The 25,963-nt window shown below is 38.1% G+C and overlaps 2 protein-coding genes across 2 annotated transcripts in view; both read left to right on the top strand.

The window, feature by feature from the left end:
- TAFA1 (TAFA chemokine like family member 1) overlaps positions 1–25,963 on the top strand; it is a 566,758-nt gene that overhangs the window by 12,660 nt on the left and 528,135 nt on the right. The window contains exon 2 of the mRNA XM_023199688.1: positions 2,989–3,109. Coding sequence (XP_023055456.1) covers positions 2,992–3,109 — 118 coding nt within the window. The 5' untranslated portion in view covers positions 2,989–2,991. The remainder of the gene's footprint in view (positions 1–2,988; positions 3,110–25,963) is intronic.
- On the top strand, positions 2,360–4,723 carry LOC111532596. The gene has a single exon (XM_023199678.2). The coding sequence runs from the start codon at positions 3,750–3,752 to the stop codon at positions 4,425–4,427; it is 678 nt and encodes a 225-aa protein (XP_023055446.2). The 5' UTR covers positions 2,360–3,749; the 3' UTR covers positions 4,428–4,723.

Here is a 25,963-nt window from a genome sequence, read left to right as displayed (position 1 = left end):
CCCCACCCCAGCATGTTATTTGAAGGAGAGGAAAAATTTTTTAAAAAGAACTGTGAGCATCTTTCTTCATTTGGTGCTAAAAATAACACATTTTTATTTATTAAACATGTTCAAAAAGTTCGGAAGGTTTTTATTGGACTTATGCATATATGCATCTATGTCCTATTCCAGGTAAATTCTAGTCTCCTATTTAACTGCTGAAACAACCAGCAGACTTTAATTAGTATAAACCTGACAAGTTGTGGTTAACTTACTGGTAAAAAGAACATTAAGAGGTAAGAAATGGCTTATATTTCACTTTCCCATTTACTGTTAGAAATGTAACTCCCACTAATACTATCAGTATTTTGCAGAATGCTTTTTTTCTTGTTTCTCCTTCCCTCTTTACTCTTTTGTTAAATCAATGGTATCAGTAGGACCTCTAACATAATAAATCAGGCAATATAGTGTTAAAGCGCTGCTTGAGTTGTTGAAGAGTTAGTGGGCAGATATTACAATTCACTGTAGCTGTAATAGAGGGTAATGTCACTTTAAGACATGTGATACTTTGGAGCGGAGGGATGTATTGAAACAGACTACCGCTACTTACAGCACCGTATAGCAGCCCTGCTCCTACATTTTGCTGCCTTACTCTGCCCTGAATGCACTGGAGTAGGGATGGTCCATCGGCAACTATAAACTGATTCTCATCAGGAAACTGCACATTATCTCCCCATCACTTCAAAGGTCTCGTCAGGCAGAGGTGACGCCAGGAGATGATTTAAAGGTGAAAATGACAAGGTTTCCACCCCTCAAACCTTGGCTCCTTTTCTGACAATACAGTCTGAATGAACCCGATGTCTTTTTTCCTTTTTTCTTTTTTCTTTTTTTTTTTTTTTTTTTTCACTGTGGAAATAGGATCGGAAGAGAGTAACATTTTTTTTTAAAATCCTGATAAAGAAGATTGTTGGGAAGCTCTTTGAAAAAAGATTTCAAATTGTGGCACAGATGGATTTTAAAAAGTGTTAGATCTTTCCAATGAACACTAATAGAGTACTCTGCTCTTGGCTGGATTTTTCAGGTAAGAAGCATCTTTGAGGGTTTAAGATTCAGAAAGCAGATCTGAAGCATATCCAGGCATATCTAGAGAACTGTGCAAGGCTGAATGCTTTATTTGGGGAAGACACTTAATAACATTGAGACAACCTCTTGGTAAAGGAGCAAGCACTGAGAGTGGCATGCAGGAGGTTTGGAAGTAATGCTGAGAATTAAAGAAAGTTAAATTAAAAAAGAAAATATTGCAAGCATCAAGTCACAGTAATCCTTTTGAGTGCTAGGATCTATAGGGGTGAAGAAATGAGCAAGAGAAAGCAGTCATTGAAAAACTGTTAAGTTTTGGTTGTGGCAGGATTTTTTTTTTCAAGTTTAGATGAATTTCTAGTCCATTTTAACTGCAATTCACAAGCAGTAAATACATCCACAGTCACCTCTGTTTTGTCTTTCTGTAATTTGCAGGGTATTCTGAAAAAGTCCCCAAATACATTCGTTTTAGGTTTCACAGGAGGGGTGCTGCTATTCATTTCCACTGAAGAGAATGCATGTATGTTATCCTGATAGTTCTGAAAACAATAAGGCAAAGTATGTTGTATACAAAAGTAAACAGTGGGCAGTGAAAGTAATTAGAAAGTGAATGCTCCGTCTGAATCACAGACTTAGGCATGAATAGCACCAAGCTGTTGAAAATAATGTTTTCCTGCTTTGCCCTTAATTATAGTTGTCACCATTTGTCTATTATAGTCCTAAAATCCTTCCAAGGCTGTATCTCTCTGCTAAAATCCACAAATGAGCCTCTGTTATGTGCATATATAAGATGTATATTTTTGTTTTCTGAACATCACGGTTTTTAATAAAGAACCAATTTTCATGAATAAAGAAGCCAGGCTGGGAGGTTACTAGCACATTTTCAATGTATAGTTGAGGTTTTCGAAGGGTGTGATTTGACAGTGAAAAGGAAAAGAAAGAAAGAAATCTTCTTCCAAAGTCCTCTCGACCTAACAGAAAAGCATACAGTTAACTGGATTCTTGTGTAGAAAATGCTTCACTATCACTGGCTGAGTAAGGACGGTGCTTCAAGTTTGATTAATTTGGCAATATGAAATGCAGCATAAGGTGTTGTTTGAGAAATTGGACAATATATAGCGCAGTTGAGCCTTTATAGTTCCTAAGATCCTCATAGGTGCAGATAAGACTGTCAAAGTTTCAGTGCTCAAGAAAAGGTACATATTCATCCATAAATACATATGCCACCTGTATATGCATATTCATCAATGCTGTACAACAAAAGCTACAATGAAATCTTAGGAGGCTAAGCAATATTGTAAATTATGGCTTGCTCTAGGATAGAAGCGTAGGTCTTGCATCTGAAACTCATTCTGGCTAAACAAAATCCCTTCTGATTCTTTGATCCAGTCAAAAGGATCGGTTCTATCAGGAGATTACAACATGCCTCTGAGAAATGATTACTTAGTTTAGAAGACAGCATTGCAATTAAAAATTCATGACTGTAGAATTAAAAAAAAAAAAAAAAAAAAAAAGAACCCACTCTTTCCTTCCAGGCTTATGTCAGACTTGCAATGAAGTTAGAACGAACAGGAGGAGTCTGCAGCTTTTCAGTGCCTGAGATAACTATAGTTTAAAGATCATTGTGTAAAATAGGGTTTTTAGTCAGCACACATTGTTTTAAACTGACTGATAGTCTAAAACTTTATTTTTGCATTTTGGCAATCCTTGGAGTTTTGCAGAATTAAGAAAAAAATGAACGTATGATCATCTGAAAAGCACTTTCCCTCAATCCCACTTCATGGCATGACCTCTGCTGGATCATTAGTTCTAGCCAGAGAAGTAGCAAAGGAACATGACGTCTGAGACCTCCCTTTCCTCATCAGTGGGGCTGACTGAGCTGGGGGCTTGAAGCCGCGGGTAACCTTTCCTGTCGAATGTTCTCTTTAGAGAATGGCAATGGTCTCTGCGATGTCCTGGGTCCTGTATTTGTGGATAAGTGCTTGTGCAATGCTACTCTGCCATGGATCCCTTCAGCACACTTTCCAGCAGCATCACCTGCACAGACCAGGTAAGTCAGGAGCTGGATCCACTGCAGCCTCCTCCAGTCTTACCACTGTTTCCTTAACAGATGGTTGAATGCAAGTGACATAAAGTGCTGTAGTGTGGGCAGCTTGCCTTTGAATTCCAAGACATATTGTTGGCTGGATGCTTTGGGGGAAGGGCAGTGTGCCAAAATGTCTTGGGGGTATTCCTATTAATTTCTCAGAAAAGGTGGGTTTTTCTAAGTGTCACCCCACCTGCTTCTACACACCTTGAAAAGTAGAAGTCATCTGTTTTTGGACGCTTTGGCCAATAGCAGAATATTCTGCAAAAGGTGGAATAACTTTCAAGACTTGAGGATTTTACCTACTATAATCTTGGTCTGTATGTGGCTAAGAATTTTGTTGGGGGCATAGTCCCCAAATTAACTTTGGAAGAAAGTTGTCAATGAAAAAGAAATTAAAAAGTAACTTACTATTTCTTGTCTGGTATAATATGCCTCCTTTCCTTTCTCCCTTCACTTTCTGTTCTTCCGGTATGCTCAGTGGCATTTTTCCCTCTCTTTTGGCAGTTTCAGGGACGAGGTCCCTCCCACCTGATTTTTGTTTTGTTTTGTTTCTCCTATATTGAATTTTTAGTTCCGGACGCATTTTGCTTTCTTCCTCTTAATGTTCAAAGTGTATTTTTCACCCATCCACGGCCTCGCTCCTCAATCTGGATTTTGCTCTCCTTCTTTGCCTCTCCAGCTTTCTCATTACAGTCCCTCCCAGCTCGATTGTCCTTACCTTCCCCGGTTCTCGGAAAAATTTCCTTCCATTTTCTGTTCAGCATCAGCCTTCACATCCTTCTACTACCCACCCCGCCTTCACCCTCCACCCAACCTCCCTCCCCCGCCTCCCTTCCTCTCTCGCGACGGTCAAGTTCAGGCTCTGGGGACCAGTTGCGCGCCCAAGTTTCTGATGCTGAGTTCTGAAGTGTTCCCAGCTCTCCACCCGCCTCTCCAAATCCCATCAATGGCCTCCTCCCATCCGTCGAGCTTCCTCCTGCTGCGTGGTCCAGCGTCTACGCCCTTGCCTTTCCCTGGCTCCTCAGGCGGCCTGGACACCGATCCCAGGCTCTTCTGTACAGTCCTCCAGCAATACCTTCCGGGGCCCCGCTTGCTGCCTCTCGGGGCTCAGCTTCCCTGCTGGGGGCAGGCTTGTCAGAGCGCAGATGCAGCCCAGGGTCCTCCTGCGCGCCTGCACCAGGCTGCAGTGAGCGCGCAAGCCTGCTGGGTGCTGGAGCTCTGGCAGCCCCGGGAGAAGGGGTGGGGCTGGCTTGTGCTTGGGGCTGAGGTTGGGGGCTGATTCGGGGCCCCGCCATCCTGTTTCCCCACGCTCTGGTCTGAGAGGGAAGGCGAGGGGGCGCTAGTGCCTCTGCAGGTGGGCATGGAAACCGCCCTGCTTCAGGACGCGCTTGTATTTCTGCATCCTGTGTCCAGAGCCTGGAGCGGGAACAGTCACTCAAGCCTCAGTGCAACCGAGATGGAGGGAAAACAAAAGTGAATTTGAGATTCCCACATTACCTCCAATCGCTTAATCACAGTCAGTTCTGGCACAAATGTCTTTCACTACATGGTCATAAATAATAAACAATGCGGGACATCTGCACTCGTTGTGATGCTCAACAGTAAGAATTCATGATAAAACAACTATTACGTGTATGTTTTAGGCAGGGCTCTCAGGATTAATTCACACTGTTTAGTTGAATCCTTATGCAAATAGGTGTAATTTCTCCCCTTTCGCCCAGGAAACAGAAACTCTGAAAGGTTAGGTGGCTTGTCTGAGGCCACACAGGCAATAGCTGTCATTGGAAGTCAGATCAGCATGATTCACTGCCAGAGCCTGTGTCCCTAGGAGGGGAAAATGCCTCTCAGTGCGCCAAGTGACCATGCCAAATAGCTTCTTTGCAGAAGTGTGAGCCCCTTCATATAATTTTTGAAAACTTTCATTATGTCAAAACTTGGTCTCATCTGAACTGCACACCCATTCTGAGAGGTGGCCATGGCAGAACTGGTGAGTGGTACGTGGTTGAGGGGAGAAGGCAGGGCTCAGGGCTGGCCACCCAAGTCTCTGTCACTTAAGGTTAGTGACATAACCTTGGACAACTGACTTTTCTGCTCTCATTTCCCACATATAGATATGGTGGTGGTGGGGGTGAGATGGGGTGTAAATATAGTAAAAATAACTTCTAATAAGTCTTTTGTAATCTGTAAAGTTCTTCACAAATATTGGGAATTACTGATGTCCCCACTTAATAGACTGTAAACCTGCAAGCCAGGGATGTTTGATGAATGAAGCTTTGCTGTTCACACAGCTAATAATCCACATAGCCAAGGCAACAACTCTTTTTTTTTCTCTTGATATTGTTTTGTTAACCATGTGGTACATGGCTAGAATATACTACCAATGCTATGTGTCTTATTTTACTCTATGCATATAATCATGAAATAGATACAGTACCATTTGTAGCAAGCTTTCACATAGTTGTCTCTGTTAATCAGTGAATATGTGGAGTTTTTTGGTGTGGGTTATGTGTAATAATTAAACTTATGTCTTTATAGGGCTTATTATTAAAATATCATATTTTTAAACTGAAAATAACATATTAGGTTCCGGCTGAAATTAAACTCAATATTTGTTTTCTCCATTTTCTTCCTTAGAATTTGTGTATTATCAACCAATGCATGGTTGATCTGTGTATCAAATACCCCAAGAAACTGCAGCACTGAAACCAATTTTGACCCCAAGTGCTAATACATTTGAGACCCATTTCAGCTTTATTGTTGAAATGAAGAAACTTATAAATATCCCTTCCTAGATGCAGAATGATTAAAATGATATTAAACTTAACATCCAATAGTTCTATATAATACGTTTATTCAACTTCCCTTGGCTTTTGACAATAGCTGCAAAGATTAAAGTGATAGATCTTGGTCATAGCCATATTCTGGATAATTCCAGTCAGATCCTTCAATACAATCTTTTGATTTCAAGAATAAAAATATGCCTTTTTTTGGATGAGAGTTGAGACGTTTTGCCTTGTAGGTCTTAAATCTCCAGGGACACTAATGAAATGTGTATGAAAACAAGATAGAAATCAGGGCCAGTTATCTGTGACAATCCACCCCTAGATGAACAAATAAATAAATAAATTGCTGGATAAATGAGCAAAAAGGAAAAACATAATCTCATTTTCTCAAATCGGTTAAAACAAGTGACATGATGAGAAAAAATGAGACACCCGCAGACCCTGAGCTCTGCCACATTTGCCTAAGCTTGAAAAATCACCTCTTTCATAAAGCAAGAGCAGGCAGACTCCATGTGCATACCAAGTATCTGGGAAATGTGGAAAATGACCAATCTTTCACTCAGAGCCTTGAGTGGAGGGAGAGTGAAAGCTTTACAGCTGCCTCCTCACCTGATTAGGAATGGCTCCCCCCCATCCCCACCCTCTGCTACCCAGCCTCTTACAAGCAGTTTGGCTGTTCCCTACATGGTAAGATTGACGGTATTCAGACAGCAAAACAGCCAATTTCAGTCTCTCAAGAAATAATCCGCTACACTGACAGATGAGTGGAATTTGACATGATGTTCCCCTCATTCAGATTGCCTCACCTGGATGGCACCAGCCAGCCAGGGTCCTTTAGGGGAAATGGTTAGAGATTTGGACCAATTTCTGCTGTCATAACATGAAATTGAGACCATGTTTTTGTGAGGCCATGAATTTGTGATCTGTCTTCTCAATGCAGTGAGTTTGTACACAAACAGAATGAGAATATGTTAAGTAGAAAACTGACTGATTTTAATGTATTCGCCTGCAGTCCCTAAGTACTTCCTATTTTTCATATTTATAGTATTAGGAATGCACCATTTATTTTCAGTTACTCACTAGTTAAGGAAGATTAAGACAGTCAATCACATGAAAGTGAATTTTGAAATTACACTAATGAGTAAAATGTGCTATAGATTAACAGATTTGTAATTTCAATAATTTAATATTTGGCTGGATCAAGTTTTTATTTGGGGAATGATGTAGGAAATTACCCTGACAACTTGAAGAATACTTGTGCTTTTTTAAAATTTTTCATTATAAAGCTATAGACAGGACATTTCACTTTAAAAAGACACACTGAACAATGAAAACTCAAAAGTGGTGTTCAGCTGTTTCAGGTAATTAAAATAGACACCTCAACTCTTTATAATCACCAGGTTGTTTTGTGTAACAGGTTAAAAAAAAGATTGAATGGTTTTTGCTAATTGTAATTTTCTATTTTAGGATGAGTTTTCCCCTTATGGATATATGAATTATGACAGCAATTTTGATAGTTACCTAATTTTGAATGTGTGTGTGTGTGGGGGGGGGGGGTGGGTGTCCTTGAAATTTAGTAAAATATAAATCATCTCAAAATAATTTAGCAAGAAAAGATCCTTGGGATTCTTCAGTAATTTTAAATTATATAGATAAATTACACGAGACAAGAAGTTTTAAGTGCCTAATGAATCATTTATTCCTGAGTCACTGCTATTTTATCGACAGGGGTATATGGAAATGATATATAAAAAGATTACTCTGAATAGAGTTGTCTGTGTAATTTATACTTGACCTGATTTAAAGCTATATTAAGCAAACTATGTGTGTTAGATATATTCATTTATGCCTTGATTATTGCATACTGAACATCGCTATCCATTTTAAAGTATGGTATTTTTGTTAAAATATTAAAAAGCATTTTTTTACGCCTTATGCTTATTTTTACCTTACTATTCAATATTGCTTTATTGAAAGCTGCTCAAAGAATATGCAGTAGAATACCAGAGTACATTACAATAAAGGGTTGTTTTATAACTGTAATATAAAAGAAATAGTGGGAACAACCATGGTCACATATTGGCTCTTTAAGAATGCGTACCAGTGCTAGGCTGCTAAGTATAGCGAATTGGCCTAAGTATTGGAGCAGACAGGTTGTTATTTGGTGCAAGCTGGTGCTTAGTGATAATCCATCGATCATCTGATTGATCATATTGATCTCATCGCAGAGTCAGGGTGCAGCTATTGATATTTGATCAGACCCTATAATATCAAAGCCAAGTAGAGATGCAAATAAATATTTCCTGCTGATCCTATGAACTTATAAGAAAATTATTACAATGCTATAAAAACTCTTACTTATGTGAGCTCAAGCCTGTGGTTTCAACTCCTCATTAGGGAAAATAGATATACTACACTGCAAACAAAAATATTTAGAAATGGCAAAAATGAAGATTAGCCTTTAATTGTTAATTTCTTAAAGTTTACCTAAGAAGACAATTTGAACTCTTAAAAATTCTTTCCATTTTAAACTTTGTGCAAAAGTATCAAAGCTTAACTGGATAAATTGGCATGCCATTTTTGATAACAATTTAGTAACATCTCCCAAAAGGTAAAATGTGCAAATCCTGACACTTCCATTTCCAGGTGCTTATACTAAGAAAATTATTAAACAAATGTGAAAAGATATATGTTAAGCTATAGTTATTGCAACAATGGTTTTAATGGAAAAAACTGGAGAGGAGTTTCATCTCCGTCAATAGGGGATTGATAAAATAAATCATAGCACACCCACACAATGGGATTTGATGTAGCCATTTCAAGAGATGAGAATATGTCTATCTACCCATGTGGAAAAATGCCCATGATACATTGCTGAGTGAAGAAAACAAGGAACAGAATACTCTGCTTCAAAATAATTTTGGAGAAAAGAATCATATTTGCACATACATAAAAATGTCAAAAAGGATATAAACATCCTTTCTACAGTGGTAGTTAAATCTGGTGAGAGGACTAGAATGACTTTGACTTTTAACTTCCTATAATTTTTTATTTTTTGGATGCATTTTTGGAATGAGCATATATTGCTTTTTATCAATAAGCTTAAAATATTAGTGATAGAATTTCAATGGTAAAATTAGAGAGATATCAAACCATGTTTCCAGTTTAAGAAAAAAGAAGGGAGAATAAGCAGGAAAATATCATGAGGCCCTTTTCCTTTTAAGGGTCTTAATCCAGTAAAATGTCTAGGTCAGCATTTCAGAATTATACTTCATGAAACACTGTCTTCTCAAGATACTCCTTGGACAAAAGTGTGGAAATTACCTGCTGGGAAGCACCCACTGTTTGTTATGTTCTCCTCCTGGAGATTTGCAGTGCTTGTAAGTATATGAAAGTTCTGAAAAGATTTGCAGGTAAGAAATCTGATTTTGTTTAAAATTTTCCAGACACTTTTTATTTGGGTAGCATCTGCCATGCCTATTCAGATTACATGCATTGAGAAGCATGGGCCAAGATAATTCTGGAATCCTGTGGTATTCATCTTTTTATCTCTCACTTCTACTGAGTTGGCACATAATAGGTTCTCAGAAAATACTTGTTTAATTACTAAGAAAAGGAGGAATGAAGGTTCTGGTGGAATCTTAAACTGTTCCTTAGTTGTTACTACTTGTGTGTGAGTGTTTGTGTGTGTACATACGGATGTGTGTGCATTTGTGTATGTGTGTTTATAATTTTGAGATTTCTCAAATGGAGAGTGACATATATTGTCATTATAACATACATGTATTCTGTGTGTATCTTTATGTAGACATTTGACTCTATTCAATTTTGACACCTACTCCATTCAAAATAATCCAAAGACTATACATACAAATGTAGTAAAAAATTAAATCCCTAAGGTTTTCAGTCACAGGTTTGGGGATTTTTCCCCTCTATAAGTTTGGAAAAGATTATAGGAGTCTTGAGGGACTGAAGAGGAGGCTTCACTTGGCAAATAGGGAAAGGACCTTTATTTTCCAAATCTTTTTATATCAAGAGAAAAAGTCACTTTACCTTTGTAGCAGAGAGAAAGTAACACCAGACAAGCACTTTTTCCTTTCTTTGGGAATAAAGAGAAGATGAATTTTGTTTAAAATTTGTATAACTAATTGAATTCCCCAAAGATAATACCTGCAAAACACTTAGGGAACTCTGTTGGCCCATTATTTCTTTCTCTTTTCCCGACTTCATATAATAAAGGTCCAAAAAAGAAAAGAAAAATGATATTATCACAGGGTTTCTCCAAGAAGATGGATAGGAATGCGGAGGGATCTGCCTATTCTTAAGCAAATCTTTCTTTCATGCAGGGAAGGAGTCAAACCAAGTTGTTCTCTGAGTTTGCAAGGGAGGAAGACCTCTCATCCTCAGGTGTGGCCATTGTTCTACTGATGCAATTACCAGCATTTGCCTTTACTGTGCAGTTACTAGACCTTCTTTTCTAGGCATGCTTTCATATCACACAAGAATAAATCCAAGCTGAATCTGTATATGTCCAAAGGAATTTTCTTATTTTCCACTTTTGTGGATGAAGAATGGACTAATTGATTCATATTGCTTTCAAGTGAATACAGAATGTCAGCTCCTAGATTAAGATGAGCTGCCACACAGGTGAGGGGTAAAGTACCTCATTGTTCCTGAAATTAACAGTATACTGGCTTAGGATCAGCAGGTCAGCAGGTCTTACTTCTCACTGAATTAATATTGGGTATGTATTCAATAATTATTTATTGATCAACCTAGCTTTAGCCAAGTGAGAACTTTACATTCTTTAAAATTCAAAAAGTGGTAGAAAAACATCACATTAAGCCTTTTTAAAAAATACCAAATTGTAATGAGGAAAGAGCTCCAGAGTAGGAGTCAGAGGCTGAGCTTTTGCGATCTCCTTTAAGTTGTCAAATTGCAAAGTTCCAGATGAGCAGGTGGGAAGGAATTCAACAATTTTCATGTTGTACCTAGTAGCTCCGAGAGGGGGATTCATGTGTTCCATAAACAGTGAAGTATATTCTGCCAAATAAGTTTTAAACTACCCAAGGAACTGGTTTATTAACTTTATCTATTTGACATAGCATGATTCAAAATTACCTTTTCTTATGTAAAAAAGCATTCTGCTAAAACTATTTGAAAACTTTGTGGATGATTATACCTGGCAAGCTAAAACATTGTGTCTGTAAGCTAAATGGTATTACTGGGGCTCTGGCAAACAGAGAGCTTTGATGTAATGAAGATAGTAGTCTGTTCAGTAGCCTTATTTGAATCTCAGCTAAAAATCAATTAATTTTCTTTCTGTTTTTTTGTTTTTGTTTTTGTTTTTGAAACGTAGTTTCGCTCTTGAGTCTCATTTGAATCTCAGCTAAAAATCAATTAATGTCCTTTCTTTCTTTCTTTCTTTTTTTTTTTTTAGACGTAGGTTTGCTCTTGTTGCCTGGGCTGGAGTGCAACAGTGTGCTCTTGGCTCACTGCAACCTCCGCCTCCCAGGTTCAAGCGATTCTCCTGCCTTAGCCTCCTGAGTAGCTGGGACTACAGGCACATGCCACCACACCCAGTGAATTTGTATATTTTTAGTAGAGACGGGGGTTTCACTATGTTGGCCAGGCTGGTCTCCAACCTCTAACCTCAGGTGATCCGCCTGCTTAGGCCTCCCAGCATGCTGGGATTATAGGAGTGAGCCACTGGCCCAGCCTAATTTTCTTTTTGATTATGGTTGGGAAAAAATAGTAATCAGCAAATCTAATAAAACAGAAGCATCAAGCAGCATAGAGATGCATATGTAAAACTTGTAATTTAATACTTTATGAAAGTTCTCAAAATCTAGTCTGCAGCCCTCTAGTGAGTTATAAATTTATCTTGAAACCCAAGGTTCTCTTTTGGGAAAATGATTTATCGTATCATATATATTCATTTTGTCTATGAATAAAGGCTACTTATTAGTAAAACAACTGAGTTATCATTTTGCTATAAATTACATTAACTAATGTTTACTGAACTTCTTTAATTCAGTATTCTTTAACTGGCTGCCAGCTCTTGGAAACATTGCAAAGTTTCTGTATGCAAAGAATTAGAATTCATGCAATGTGGAGAAGGATAATTTGTTATCAGTGTATCATGAGTGTTGTCTTGAGTTGTTAGTGATTTTCAATTGCTGTGGTCCTTGTTTTTTAATTATAAATTAGTAGTGGTTTAGTTTCATCATTATCAATTAAGTTTGCTGTGGATGATTGGGTTAACCCTATAGTCTGTAATGATGGATGTTTACATATTTTGGATTTTAAATTTGCTGAAGACTAGACTTTGAGACATGGCTTAATTGTGGTTTAGAAAATATTTTATCCATATTCTTATTGCTGAAACATGTATAGCCATATGCTGCATAATGATGAATGGCTTATACCACAGTGGTCCTGTATTTTTACCGTATTGTTTCTAGGTTTGGTTAGACACTTTTTAAACTTTTATTTTCGGTTCAGCGATACATGTGCAGGTTTGTTATATAGGTAAACTTGTGTCATGGGGGTTTGTTGTATTGATTATTTCATCACCCAGGTACTAGAGGTAGGTTTAAATACATAAATGCTTGTCGTTGTGCTACAATTTCCTACAATATTCAGTACCATAACATACTATACAGCTTGTAGCTTAGGAGCAATAATCTATATAATATAGCCTGGGTGGATAGTAGTCTATCTCATCTAGGTCTGTGTAAGTACACTCTGATGTTCACACAATGACAAAATCGCCTAATGATGTATTTCTCAGAACATATCCCTGTTGTTAAGTGATACATAACTGTATTTGTAAATACCTTAAAATTTGCTTGTGTGGTGATGTGTGGTGACATTGTTGGTGACATTCACTGCCTGTGAACCTCTGCAACATATTCTCATGGCCCATAACACTTATCTTTAATTTTTGGTTCATAGGGCATCATTTTATAATATAAGAGCATGTTAGTATGTTTTTCTTATTGTATGAACAGTAATTAGTGATTCATAAAAATTTCTTTCCAAGTATTTATTACTTAAGTACTTTTCCACTGGGAAGTGAAGACAGGAATTAGATATTTCACCTACTCAGTGTGCTGTGGTCAAGGAAAGTTTGAACACCACTGTTCTATGGAGAAATGGTAACTAGAGGTCAGCCCTTTATAAAAATTGTGACTTTAAAATATGTGGCATAGCAAAAAGTATAACTAAATCAATAAATCCCCTATTCTGAAATAAAATGATAAGATATAAGACATGAGTACATGTCACTTGGAAGCTTTCCAGATGGGGGTCTTATTGAAATGAATTGGTTTTGTAGCTTTTTACATCTCTTTATCTGATGAACATGCAAGATGCCACCTACTGGACAGGTGCTTGAGAATCTAGGTCACTGGGTGAACATTTGTAGGGCAACATTTTTGACAGCTGCTTGCAGGATTGTTTAGAAGTAAAAGCAAATTTATGGCATGCATGTTGCCAATCTCCAGACTTCTATCTATCACCAGCCTAGGTTAATCAATCACAGTGATTGATTAACACAGAGCCTACACGTGATTTTAGAATCTTTTTCAATCTTTCTCTGGGCACTTCCTGTCAATTGATTGACACTGGCATGCAAGTTGAGAGTCATAGAGCATCCCCTATGTGGGTTAATTGGCTAACCATCTTCAGAGTATCTCTTCTATCCGAAAAATGTGTGCCATGAAATTCTTTTCATTAAAAAAGAAGAAAATGACCTAACTTTAATTAAATCAAATTTAAAGAGCCACACAGGTCCAAGAGCTACTGTTTAAGATAGCGCAGCTTTAGACCGTTCTGTCAACTTCTGGGAGTTGGAAAACTTACTTTGTATTACCTCCAGAAAGTTTTGAGTCCTCGCCTGATTCTTCTCTAACTCTGTGTCTAAGATGCAAAGCTGCTTGGGTTATGGGTCGTAATTGATTAGGGTACTATGTAATCATAAAGCAGGAAGCAATTCATTCTGAGCAGAGAAGATTTGGGAAGCCCTCATGAAGGAGATGATTTTGTGTTAGACTTTGAAGGTTGGGTAGAAAGTCAGCTAGAAGGAACAGAAGGGTGGTATATTCAACCCAAAGGAACAGAAGTAGTAAAGACTTAGAGACAGGCAAGTGTAAAGGGATGGGGTAGCAGACCTTGATGGCTAGAGGGCCCACACTAGTTAGAGAAACTTTTGTATCATTCCAATTAAAGAGAAAACAAGATTTTATTTCTTAATTACTTAGTTTTATAATCTCAAGTCTGCCTTGTCAGTGTACACTGATCATCACAGATGGAGATGGATGGAAAGAGCCCCAGTGTCACAATGAGAGTCCCTATGGAACACAAGCCAGCCAATTATCAAAGATGTGGCAACTATATTCTGGCCAGACTCTCTGAGCCTTTCACATCTTTGAATTATTGTTATCTTTGTGCAATGAAAGACAAGATGTGTTATAACTGTTGATTTCAAACATCTGGTTATTACATTAAAGGAAGCTGCGTAACTCAAACCTAAGGATAATAATTATTTTTAACTTACAACAAAATTAATATTTATATCCATATCCAACAAAAGGCTTATTGCACCTTCTAGGTGTAGAGGACTACAGTTACCTAGTACTAATAGAAATGAAACTTTACTATAGTCCTTGGTTTAACTGTGATTTCCCTAACCACATCACAAGCTATGTGAGGGTAAGGAACCCAGCAGTCTGACAATGCCTGAAACAGTATGGCACACAGTGAGGGCCAGATAAATACTTGCTAAATGAAGGAACGATCTTAAGCATTTGATATTTCAGTTAATCCTCACAATATCCTCATGAGGTAGAACATCTTCCCATTTTTCTAATTACAAAAATGTAAAAGAATATGTTAATGGATTTGTTTAACTTCACCTAGCTTGGGAGGGCAAGTTGGAAGTTTTGCCAGCTTCTGAATAATGGCTGGGTTTACTGAGTGCTTTCTTTATACAGGCCCCAATATGGGATGTTTCTTATGATATGACATTTGGTCTGCACCAAAACCCTACGGAGTTGGTACTGTTATTCCCATTTGTACAAAACTTTGCAAAATGTGCATAAGTATAAACATAAAAGGAAAACTTAGGTTGCGTACCAACTCTCAGTCAGGTTTCCATTACAAACAAGTACTAGTTTTAGGAATATCAGCAATCTACTCTTGGTCAATTGAAATTAAACAACAAATTTCTATGTTGAGGAGCCTTGTTCTACATTAGTCAGACATCTGTTTCTTGGGCAGTTGGCTTGTTCTATATCATGCAATAGTTTTGAGTACTGCAGCTAAATAATGCTTGATTCTTCATTTCACTATGCAAACAGGCCTGGCTGAAAGCATGCTTTCTTTCCTTTCTGGATTAACCGTGCCTAATATTCAAGCATTTTTTACAGGGTTACTTTTTCCCAGTAAATTCTTTTAGACTCCGAAGACACTTTTGTGCCCTAGTCAGGGAAGCAGTGGCATAGGATAAATCTACATTTATTAGACTTGCTCTTAGTGTAGATTTTTTGGTTTACTTAAAATGAAGTTATAAATCATTCACACTGGAAAAGAATGCTCTCCAACTGCAATTTAAGTTTTTCATAAGATTGTTTGGCATTTATCATGTTGAGACTTTATAAATTACCTAGAATATTGTATAATGGGTTGACCTTTCTGATAAGTGATTTGATCATTTGCAGCAGTGTCTTTTTGCTAAGATATAGAATTTGCTGTCTTTCAAATAAAACTTGCTGGACCCATAGCCCAATAACATATCAGGTAGAAATTGCCTGTATAATCAGACCTGAAATTTCCCTTTCCAATTATTGTCATCATCAAAAACAAACAACAGCAGCAGCAACAACAACAACAACAACAAAACAACAACACCCCTCTCTTCCAAAAATAGCCCCTTGGCCAGTGATGGCAAATTCCTGACACACAGCCCATTCTTCCTATGATTTTACTCTAGGAGACATTGCTGATCAATGACTGTACGCTTTGTGTCTGAACCCAGATTCAACCTCTGAATCCTTCCAAGCACAGTATAGTTCTCCAGTCACTGAGTAATTAAATGAGACAGGAATGAATTCAGAAACAACTAGAATAACTCCTCTCAGAAGAATCATCATCCAGCACTACTATATGTCACATAATGGGCTAAGTGCCCTACATGGACTTACTTGTTTTGTTTTGAGATGAAACATGTTGTCTGTTCCTGGGATAGGCTGTTCTTTTACGCAATTCAGTTGTCCCATCAAGATGGGCCATGCAGCATCTACTTAGGTCTTTGGAAAGTGGGCAAAGAGTTGATTTGCTTGCAGGTCTTTTATCTGCCTTCACCCTCTTTGCTACCAGTGACTCTTGGTCTGAGGGATCTGCAGGGATAGGGGAAACTTGGTATACTAGGCCAACCAGGAGTTTACATCCCATCTCTATCATTATTACACTTATTTGCTCTAAGGGTGGGCAAGTCAGTGTAACTTTCCCTGACTCACCCATAGAGTGAGGATTCCAGTTTATAAATTCTCTACCTTGCAGGCTGAAGTAAGACATAGAGATAATGTGTATTCTGTAAGAAATAGAGACAATGTTTGTTCTACACCTGCCATATAGTAGGTGTTTAGGTTATGGTATCTTCTTATATTTTATGTAAATATGTGAATGTCAGAGCAAGGATGGAAGAGATAAACTGCCTACTACTAACCTGTATGTTCATAATATTTTATTATATAAAAAGATGCACATAGAAGTTTTACAACTTGGACTTATTTACTCACTTATTATCACACCTGAGTCTTCTGATAATAAAATCCATGTACTCAACATAGTATATGATATGGATTTTTATGGTTAATCTCTCCTGTGGAATACATAATAGTTGGCCACATGTTCTAAGTCAATATAAACAGGTCAATGCCTATTGTATCCTTCCTTCCAAAAGTACATTGTGTATGTAATTACAGGTGAAGGTGGTCTAGTTAAGAAGTTTAGTGGTGTCTGGCCGGGTGCAGTGGCTCACACCTGATCCTAGCACTTTGGGAGGCTGAGGAGGGTGGATCACCTGAGGTCAGGAGTCCAGGACCAGGCTGGCCAACATGGTGAAACCCCTTCTCTACTAAAAATACAAAAATCGGCTGGACGTGGTGGTGTGCCTGTAATCCCAGCTACTTGGGAGACTGAGGTAGGAGAATTGCTTGAACCTGGGAGGCGGAGGCTGCAGTGAGCCAAGATTGCACCACTGCACTCCAGTCTAGGCAACAGAGCGAGACCCTGTCTCAAAAAAAAAAAAGTTTAGTTGTGTCTGGTGTTTGTGTGGTGTCAACTAATAGGGAAGTTTGACTAATTAATGAAGATACCTGACCAATAACTCATTAAAGGGAAATAATCCAAAAGTTAGCATTGGTGTTTTGTGACCCTCAGACTGGATTATAATCATGTTATAATTCTATTAAAAGAACTACAAGTCAGCTGAAATCTTATAGTGTGTATCCACACTTCTTGGGATGTTTTTTTTCTTTTCAATAATTGTGTTGTTCTTACAATAATCTGTCACCCTTTTATCATAGGTTTCAATCACTAAAGGAAGAAATCCAGGCATATTTTAATAAACATAATGGTACCTAAATGTGCATCCCAAGGTATCATATGTGTGTTTCATCTATACTGCTGTATGTACCCTGTATTTTATACTCTGAATACAAAATGACATCTATGTATATTAAGAATTACCTAACATGGTGTCTAATATTTTGAGCTCTAGCAAGAAAGAAAAGAAGAAGAAAAAAATAAGTATCAATAGTCAGTTTCTTATGTTTTGAGACTCCAGGGAATGTGAGCTAGTGTGAGAGAATAGCCTATATAGTAAAAGCCATGAATTAAACACATTAAAAGATAATGATAAATTTACAATTAGTGTTTCAGGATCTCCTAAGAATTCGTACCCAACAGGCACTAGCTCTCTACTGAAGGGGGCAAAAACCATATAGAAACCTTACCAAGTGCTTTGATCAAGCTTTATTATCTCTTTTTTTACTGTCCTCATTAACATACTTCAAAAATGCTGTTAAGTATTTCTGGCAAGCAGAGCATCAGAGTAATTTTACAGTAGTGTAAAGGATTTATTAATTATCATATTTTCATGAGTCTATTTATATTCAATTGTGACATTAATAGGTTGCCAAAACAAACTAGATTTAATTGTATTTAATTAAATTGTTGAAAACCAATAAGGGTAGTTTATTATTATTGTAAGCAGAAAACCCTATTGATATACTTGTTTATGTGAATAAGATCTGGTGTAAAGTTGTTTCTACAGGATATGGTATTATTCATCAACAGAAAACAATATAAAAATGCTAATTCAGGAAAGTTGTCATCATAATAGAACATTTGGAGGCAGAAGCATCAGATGGTATTTCTAAACTTATATCCAGTGTTAGGTAAATGAAGTGGAGTTCCTGACAGGACAGACATTCTTGTCTTTCTACTATGGCCCCTGGGTAGCTCCAAGACTATCTGTCCATCCTTCTTTCCTTTCTTGGAGGGGCTGTTGGTTGGGGGGAGGGTCAATTACATGGATCAAAGTTTCAGTGAAAAGTAGTGCTTCAAATATCACCTGAAGAAGTAGGAATGGGTTATGCCAAGAGTAAGGGATGGAATTTGAGTAGCAAAGAATTCTAGGCAAAGAAACTAACATTGCCTTTAGTCAGGAGGCAGAATGTGAGAAAATCAGAATTAGAGAAAATCAGAAGAATATAAGGGAAATTGCATTGGTTTGTCATCCATTAATGCATGTAAATGCTTTCAAGGTAGGAGAAGACAGAGTGGAAGCTGGCTTTGGAAGAAAAAGATATAACTTTTCTCCTTCCATTATGTCTAAGATTTATATACGTATTAATTTAAGATTTGTATTAAGTGTTTACTATGTTCCTGGCCCTGTGCTAATCATTCTATATTATTTCATTAATCCTTATATTTACCACTGTGAGAAAGTCACTCTTGTTTTTTTTTTTTTTTTTACTTTGTACAGGTGAAGGAAATGAGGCTCAGAGAGGTTAAATAACTTGCTCAAAGTGCACAGCTAGTAAGTGGTAAAGCCAGTATTTGAATTAGGGTAATCTGATTCCAGATCCCATGCTCTTATAGACTACAATACAGAAACTTTCTCTGCTAGTATCATTAGTTTTGGTTGTGGTGGACAGTGTTAAGATGGAAGTAAATGTATGCCAGGATATGCCAGGTGATGCTTTGGTAACCAATCAGCCCCATATCTCTATGCATACTTCTTTCTTGCTCATGCCACTGTCTGCCAGGGTTGGCTGGGGGCTGTGCTCTACATTGTCTTCAATCCAGAATTCAGAGCAGCATCTTTTTGAAACAACGTTGTTCACCATGGCAGAAAAAGGAGAGTTTTGTAGGTTCAACATAAAATAAATGCCTTGACTTGGAAGTGACTTGCATCACAGCTCATTGGCCCGACCTGGTCATATGGCTTAACCCAGTAGCAAGGGGCCATGAAGTACAGTTCTACCATGTTCCCAGAAGGCAGACAGCAAGAGCCATTTGTTGAACAGCATTCATGATATGGCCACAAAATGCCTTAGTGGTTAGAAAATGATATTTTCTTTATGACAGTACTCTTTCATTCCTAGATATCCAAGCTTAGATATCTTAGCTTATTTCAGTATTTATTGGATACTGAAATATTGAACTGTTGGATCAGTTTACTCAGTCTATAAAGAAGGCAAAAGTGTGGATTTGAGAAGGGAATAATCCATTGTGTGAACCAAAAAAAAAAAAAAAAAAACAAAAAAAAACAAAACATGCCATCAAACTTGTTTTGTTTTGTTTCATATAGCCGACTTTTGAATGAAATGTCATATGGCCCAACTCCTCATTTAAGTAAAAATGAAGCAAACCTTTGAGGCTATGGAACTTTCTTTCCTTTTCTCCATCAAGTCTCTTCCTGATAGCAAATACCTAAGGGTCTTGCTTGCTCACTCTCTCCTGCCCTCTCTCCACCTTCTCATTTGTGAATCTAATCTGTGAACTGATTTCCAGTTTTAAGAAGAATTACCACCTTGGAATAAAAGGTCAAAGCATTCAATACTACACTGTCTGGAATGTTGCTGTTTGCTTCAGATGAGATTTTTATAGGGCAAATTCAGTAAGTAGGTGATATTTTTATATTATCCTAAGTATTTTTTATTCTCCTTATTTTTACTTCCAGAACTGTATCTGTTTCTAGTTGGTAGGCAGATAAATCAGTTATGGATCAAACGCATACATTTGTCATGGATGAATGCCTATAAATGCCTTGATGATGATAGGAAAAGAAACCTTGTAAGGGTGGATGCTGACTTTGGAAGAAAAAAATTAATGAAGCTAGGAAAACAGTGATGGTAGGGGACATTGCAATTTTAGGTGCTAAATGACTTATTTTCAAACCCTAGGAGTATGGCAATATTATTCCTCTCCCCCTTCCTTTGATTAAACATCTTGTAGTGCAGAGTGACCCCAGCTGAAGCAAAATTGTGCTAGAGAAAGTTAGGCTTCTTAAGAGCTAATTATTTAATAAACAGGTTTTCTTATTAGCTAAAATATTTGCCTTGATGGGCAGAGTACATTATGAGGGCAAAAGAAGAGAAAACTAAAAATGGGAAGGCTAGCCTGGTTTACCAATATTTCTGTGTCACAAATGTCATTACCAAGTGCTGCTTTCCTGTTAATGGTTCAGGAAGATGGCGTTTACATATTAGGTTTAGTTTTGTGAAACTTGGCTTTAATCTCTGACCTTGTATCTCTTGGGGGTAGAATAAGGCTGAGGCAATTATTTTGTCAAGATTGTAAAGGACTCTCTAGACCGTCTCCTTAATGCATGCGCGCGCGCACACACACACACACATACACACAATTATACGTTGTTAAGGTATTTAAAAATCATATTTCAGAAATAAAGAGTTGGAAGTTGTCTTAGCAACCATGAAGACTGTGCTTTCATTGGACACTTTATTTGCCTCAAAACCTCCTCTGCCAAGTGATTGTTGATTCATTGGTTGGATTTTCTGCCATATTGTTTTGGGGCATGCTGAAATTGGGGATGACTCCTTTCTCTGGCCTGGGCAAAATGTTTTTAATTATAAAACAGATCTTCCCTTGTCCCCAGACCTCTTCCATCCACACCTTTCTTCATCGCGTTAATAGCAACTCCATCTTTTCCATTCCTCACTCACATCAAAAACCTAGGAATTGCCAACTACTGTCTTCAGATTTTACATTCCATTCTTCTCAGATTTTACATTAAATGTATTGGAAAAGCTATCTTTCTCTAACTTCACGGTATATCCAGACTCAAACCACTTCCCACCACCTCTATTGCTATCACCCAGGGCCCAGTCACAACTTCCTCTAGGTGGATTGCAGGGGAAGCCTAGGGTGGTCTCTTGCTTTCACCCTTGCCACAGTCTGTATTCTACAATCTATATTTTTCACACAGCAGGCAGGTGGTCAGGTTAAAAAGTTAGTCAGGTCTTGTCAGTTATCTGTCCCAAACCCACACACAGTGGTTTCATTATTTCAAGGTAAGAGTCAAAGTCCTTACAAAGGACCCTAATAATATGCCCTCAACTTTTACCCCCATTAGCTCCACACCATCTTCTCCTACTTCGCTCTTCTTTGCTCACTCTCCTTTATCCACACTGGGCTCCGTGCTGGCCCTTCAAAGACAGGCACACATCTGTATTCACTGACTCCTGCTCGGCTTGGAATGCTCTTCCCCAGATGTCTACATGATATACGTTCTCCCTGCTCCAAGTCTCTGCTCAGATATCACCTCCTCTGTGAGGTCTTCCCTTACCTCTTTATTGATTTTAATTTCACCCTCCTCTCAGAACTGCACATCTCCATTCTCCTGTCCTATTTTTGCAGTAGCATTTGCTGCCTTTTAACTTACTGTAACTCACTTACTTATCAAACTTGTTGTCTCCCTTCACAAGAATGTAAGCTCCACAAGGGCAGGGATTGTCATCAGTTTTGATCCCTGCTATGTCAGAGGGCAAAAGGACGGCTCTTAATAAATATTTGCAGACTAAATGAATGAATAAATAAAAATTTCAGGATCACATGAGATAAAGACCATTCCTTTTATTTCTTATCAAATCTAATGTAAGTATTTACATAATTCCTCCACAGCCTTCAGCTCTTTACTAAAAATGAAATTCCTCCCTTGCTTCAGTGGCCCTGGTCCCCAGAACTGCATGACTCTTTGGTCATGGGAGTGAGGGCAGGGGTTGGCCCACAGGCAAATCTTTGTGAGGATGAGGTGACTGGTCCAGCAGGTGGGGAATGAGAGACCTTTTGCTGCTAAAGCTGATATTATGGGCAATGGAGAAATCCCATCACCACCGAGAGCGTACATTTTCTCCCAGTCATCTAACAGAAATCCAAATGGCAAGTTACTATGATTTTCAAACACAGAAGAATTTTAAAGAGGGACTTTTGAAATTTAAATGTCCTTTTCTTCTGATGTAATATAATACCAAAAACTTATGGAGTCTTTATTAAGTACTGTGCCCTACCGTAAGCACTGCACACCCACACCCACATATATATGTCTGTATGTATTATTTAACCCTGACAATAACCTGAGGAGGTAGGAACTTTCATTATCCCAGTTTTTCAGATGACGAGATAAAAACTCAAAGTAATTTTCCCAATGTCACACACCTAGTAAAGGACAGAGCTAGGATTCAAACCCAGGCAGTCTCAGTCTGCAGTCTATGCTCCTAACTACTGTCCTATGTATCTTGTTCTGATATATGTAACTACAGTTCACTTCTATGTACCTTGTTTCTGAAAGAGTGCACAGTTACCTCGGGAGGTTGTATTAATTCATTCTTGCATTGCTATAAAGAAATACCTGAGCCTGGGTAATTTATATAGAAAAGAGGTTTAATTGGCTCAGGGTTCTGCAGGTTATCTAGGAAGCACAGTGGTTTCTGCTTCTGGGGAGGCCTCAGGAAGCTTCCAATCGTGGCAGAAGGCAAAGGAGAAGCAGGCACTTCACGTGGCTGGAGTGGGAGGAGGAGAGAGAGGGGGAAGGTGGCACACACTTTTAAACAATCAAAAACTGACTATCATGGTGATGGTACCAAGCAGGGATGGTTTAAACCATGAGAAACCACCTGCATGATCCAATCACCTCCCACCAGGCCCCACCTGCAACATTGGGAGTTACAACTGAACATGAGATTTAGGTGGGGACACACATCTAAATTATATCAGAGTTCATTCTTAAGAAAAGTAAGCAATATTCTGAGTCTTCATGGAGGGCCCTTTTCTGAGAGTCTTCTCTAAGATGTGAGAGGTTTACTACCTTTTGAGGCAGACTGTTTCAATACTGGAGAGTTGAAATTAGACTTATCTCCCAATATTTAGCAGAATCCTGAATATACTGACGCTAGGGAAGATGTGGATTGTTTCTATTTTTGTGGGAGGTTGCAGAGCCAGCCATCTCTCAGTGAAGAGCCATTTAGTTGTAAAGACACTTCCTATGTTATTCCTGGACTGTCCCTTTTCCAGGCTAATTGTTTGTCATAGCAAATGGCTCAGCTGTGGCCTAAGACATGACTGTCATTTGTGGAACCCCGATATTTATTTGAAAAATTCAAGGTCACAATAGGCAGATGTATCAGCCTGCCAACTCGGATTGAATCTGCCATCAGTGAAAACCCCCAGGTCTCTTTCACACATGCCACCGTGAAGTCACATCTCCTTGTCTCTGTTTTCACAGCTTGCTATTTGATCCTAAGTGTGGACTTTAAATTTGTCTCTGTTATTTTCTATCATGTTGGATTTCAATCTTCCTTCCATCTTAATGGAAACTTTGAAAGTTCCAATTCTCTCATCTAATGTATTAACTAGGGTTCTCAGCTTAATGTTTTTGAATGACTAAAGAAACCTACAAGTTAACACTTAATAAATTAATTCCCAAACATGAATTGAGGATTCCATGTTCCAGGAATGATGATAGTATGCTATCATTTCATCACTTTGTGAGCTGAAGAGGGTTTTAGGTTTCTTACATATGTAACCTAAGATAGAAATCCCAAGAAAAATATTTGGAAAGATAAGACACTCTGGGATAGTTTATTCTACAGCAGTATAGTTCAATAGAAATTTGATGGGCTTGGGGAGGCTGAGGCGGGTGGACCACTTGAGGCCAGGAGTTCAAGACCAGCCTGGCCAACATGGTGAAACCCTGTCTCTACAAAAAATACAAAAATTAGTCAGGCATGGTGGCACATGTCTGTAATCCCAGCTACCCAGGAGGCTGAGGCAGGAGAATCGCTTGAGCCCAAAAGGTGGAGGTTGCAATGAGCCAACATCACGCCACTGCACTCCAGCCTGGGTGACAGAGCGAGACTCTGTCTCAAAAAAGAAAAAAAAATGAGTGTGTATATATATATATATATATATATATATATATATATATATATATATATCTGCATCTATAATTTAAAATTTTCTAGCTAGACACATATAAAGAAGTTGAACAAAAAGATGAAAATAATTTAAATATTATTTTTAGCCCCAAATACTTTATTGGTCTTCTATGACTGCTGTGACAAGTTACCACAAACTGGGTGGCTTCAAGCAATAGAAATTTTTTCTCTCGTAATACTGGAGAACAGAAGTCCCAGACACCAAATCAAGGTGTCAGCAGGGCTACTTTCTCATGGGAGGCTGTAGAGAAAAATCCCTTCTTTGCTTCTTCCAGATTCTTGTGGATGCTGAATTGTGGTTGCCATATCACTCCAATCTTGGCCTCCATTGCCATCTTACCTGTTCATCTTCTGCCTGTCAAATCTCCCTCAGCCTCATTCTTTCTTTTTTTTTTTTAAATTTTTCGAGACAGAGTTTCACTCTGTTGCCCAGGCGGGAATGCAGTGACACAATCATGACTCACTGCAGGCTCAAACTCCCCAGGTTCAGGTGACTCTTTCTCCGCAGCCTCCTGAGTAGCTGAGACTACAAGAACATGCCATTACACCTGGCTGATGTTTGTATTTTTTGTAGAGATGGGGATTTTCCATGTTTCCCAAGCTGTTCTTGAACTCCTGGGCTCAAGCTATCCCCTTGCCTTGATTTCTCAAAATTCTGGGATTAGAGGCGTGAGCCACCATGACTGGCTAACCTCACTCTTAACAGAAAACTTGTCATTGGATTTAAGGCCACCTGGATAATCCAGGGTAAGCTTCTTCTCTCAAGATTCTCTATCACACTTTTTTTTTAACCACATAAGGTAATATTCACTTGTTTACTATATAAGGTAGTACTCATAAGTTCTAGGGATTAGGACGTGGACATATCTTTCTGGAGGCTATCAGCCCACTACAATTATGTCTACATGTAATCAGTATAAAGAATTATTAATGAGATAGTTTACTATTTTTTCTGTAACAACTCTTTGAAATCTGGTGTATGTTTGACACTGACAGCACATCTCAATTCAGATGCTCAATTTTTCTTGAAAATACTTGATCTGCATTTAGATTTTATAAAATCTACAGTTACAAACATTGATTCACATACTTGAGTTGTTTCAACCATATTTAAAATGTTCTAGCAAGTAAATCAAACATCAGATTTAAAATTTAAGTTAAATAAATTAGTAAAAATTAAAAATTCATTTCTTTTTTTGCGATATATATATATATTTATTATACTTTAAGTTCTAGGGTACATGTGCACAATGTGCAGGTTTGTTACATATATATACATGTGCCATGTTGGTATGCTGCACCCATTAACTTATCATTTACATTAGGTATATCTCCTAATGCTATCCCTCCCCCCTACCCCGTCCCCACAATAGGACCCAGTATGTGATGCTCCCCTTCCTGTGTCCAAGTGATCTCATTGTTCAATTCCCACCTATGAGTGAGAACATGCGGTGTTTGGTTTTCTGTTCTTGTGATAGTTTGCTGAGAATGATGGTTTCCAGCTG

Source organism: Piliocolobus tephrosceles, chromosome 2 (genome assembly GCF_002776525.5).
Source record: "Piliocolobus tephrosceles isolate RC106 chromosome 2, ASM277652v3, whole genome shotgun sequence".
Lineage (NCBI taxonomy): Eukaryota > Metazoa > Chordata > Mammalia > Primates > Cercopithecidae > Piliocolobus > Piliocolobus tephrosceles.
The sequence above is the reverse complement of the archived record's forward strand: the minus strand, read 5'-3'. Positions and strand labels throughout refer to the sequence as shown.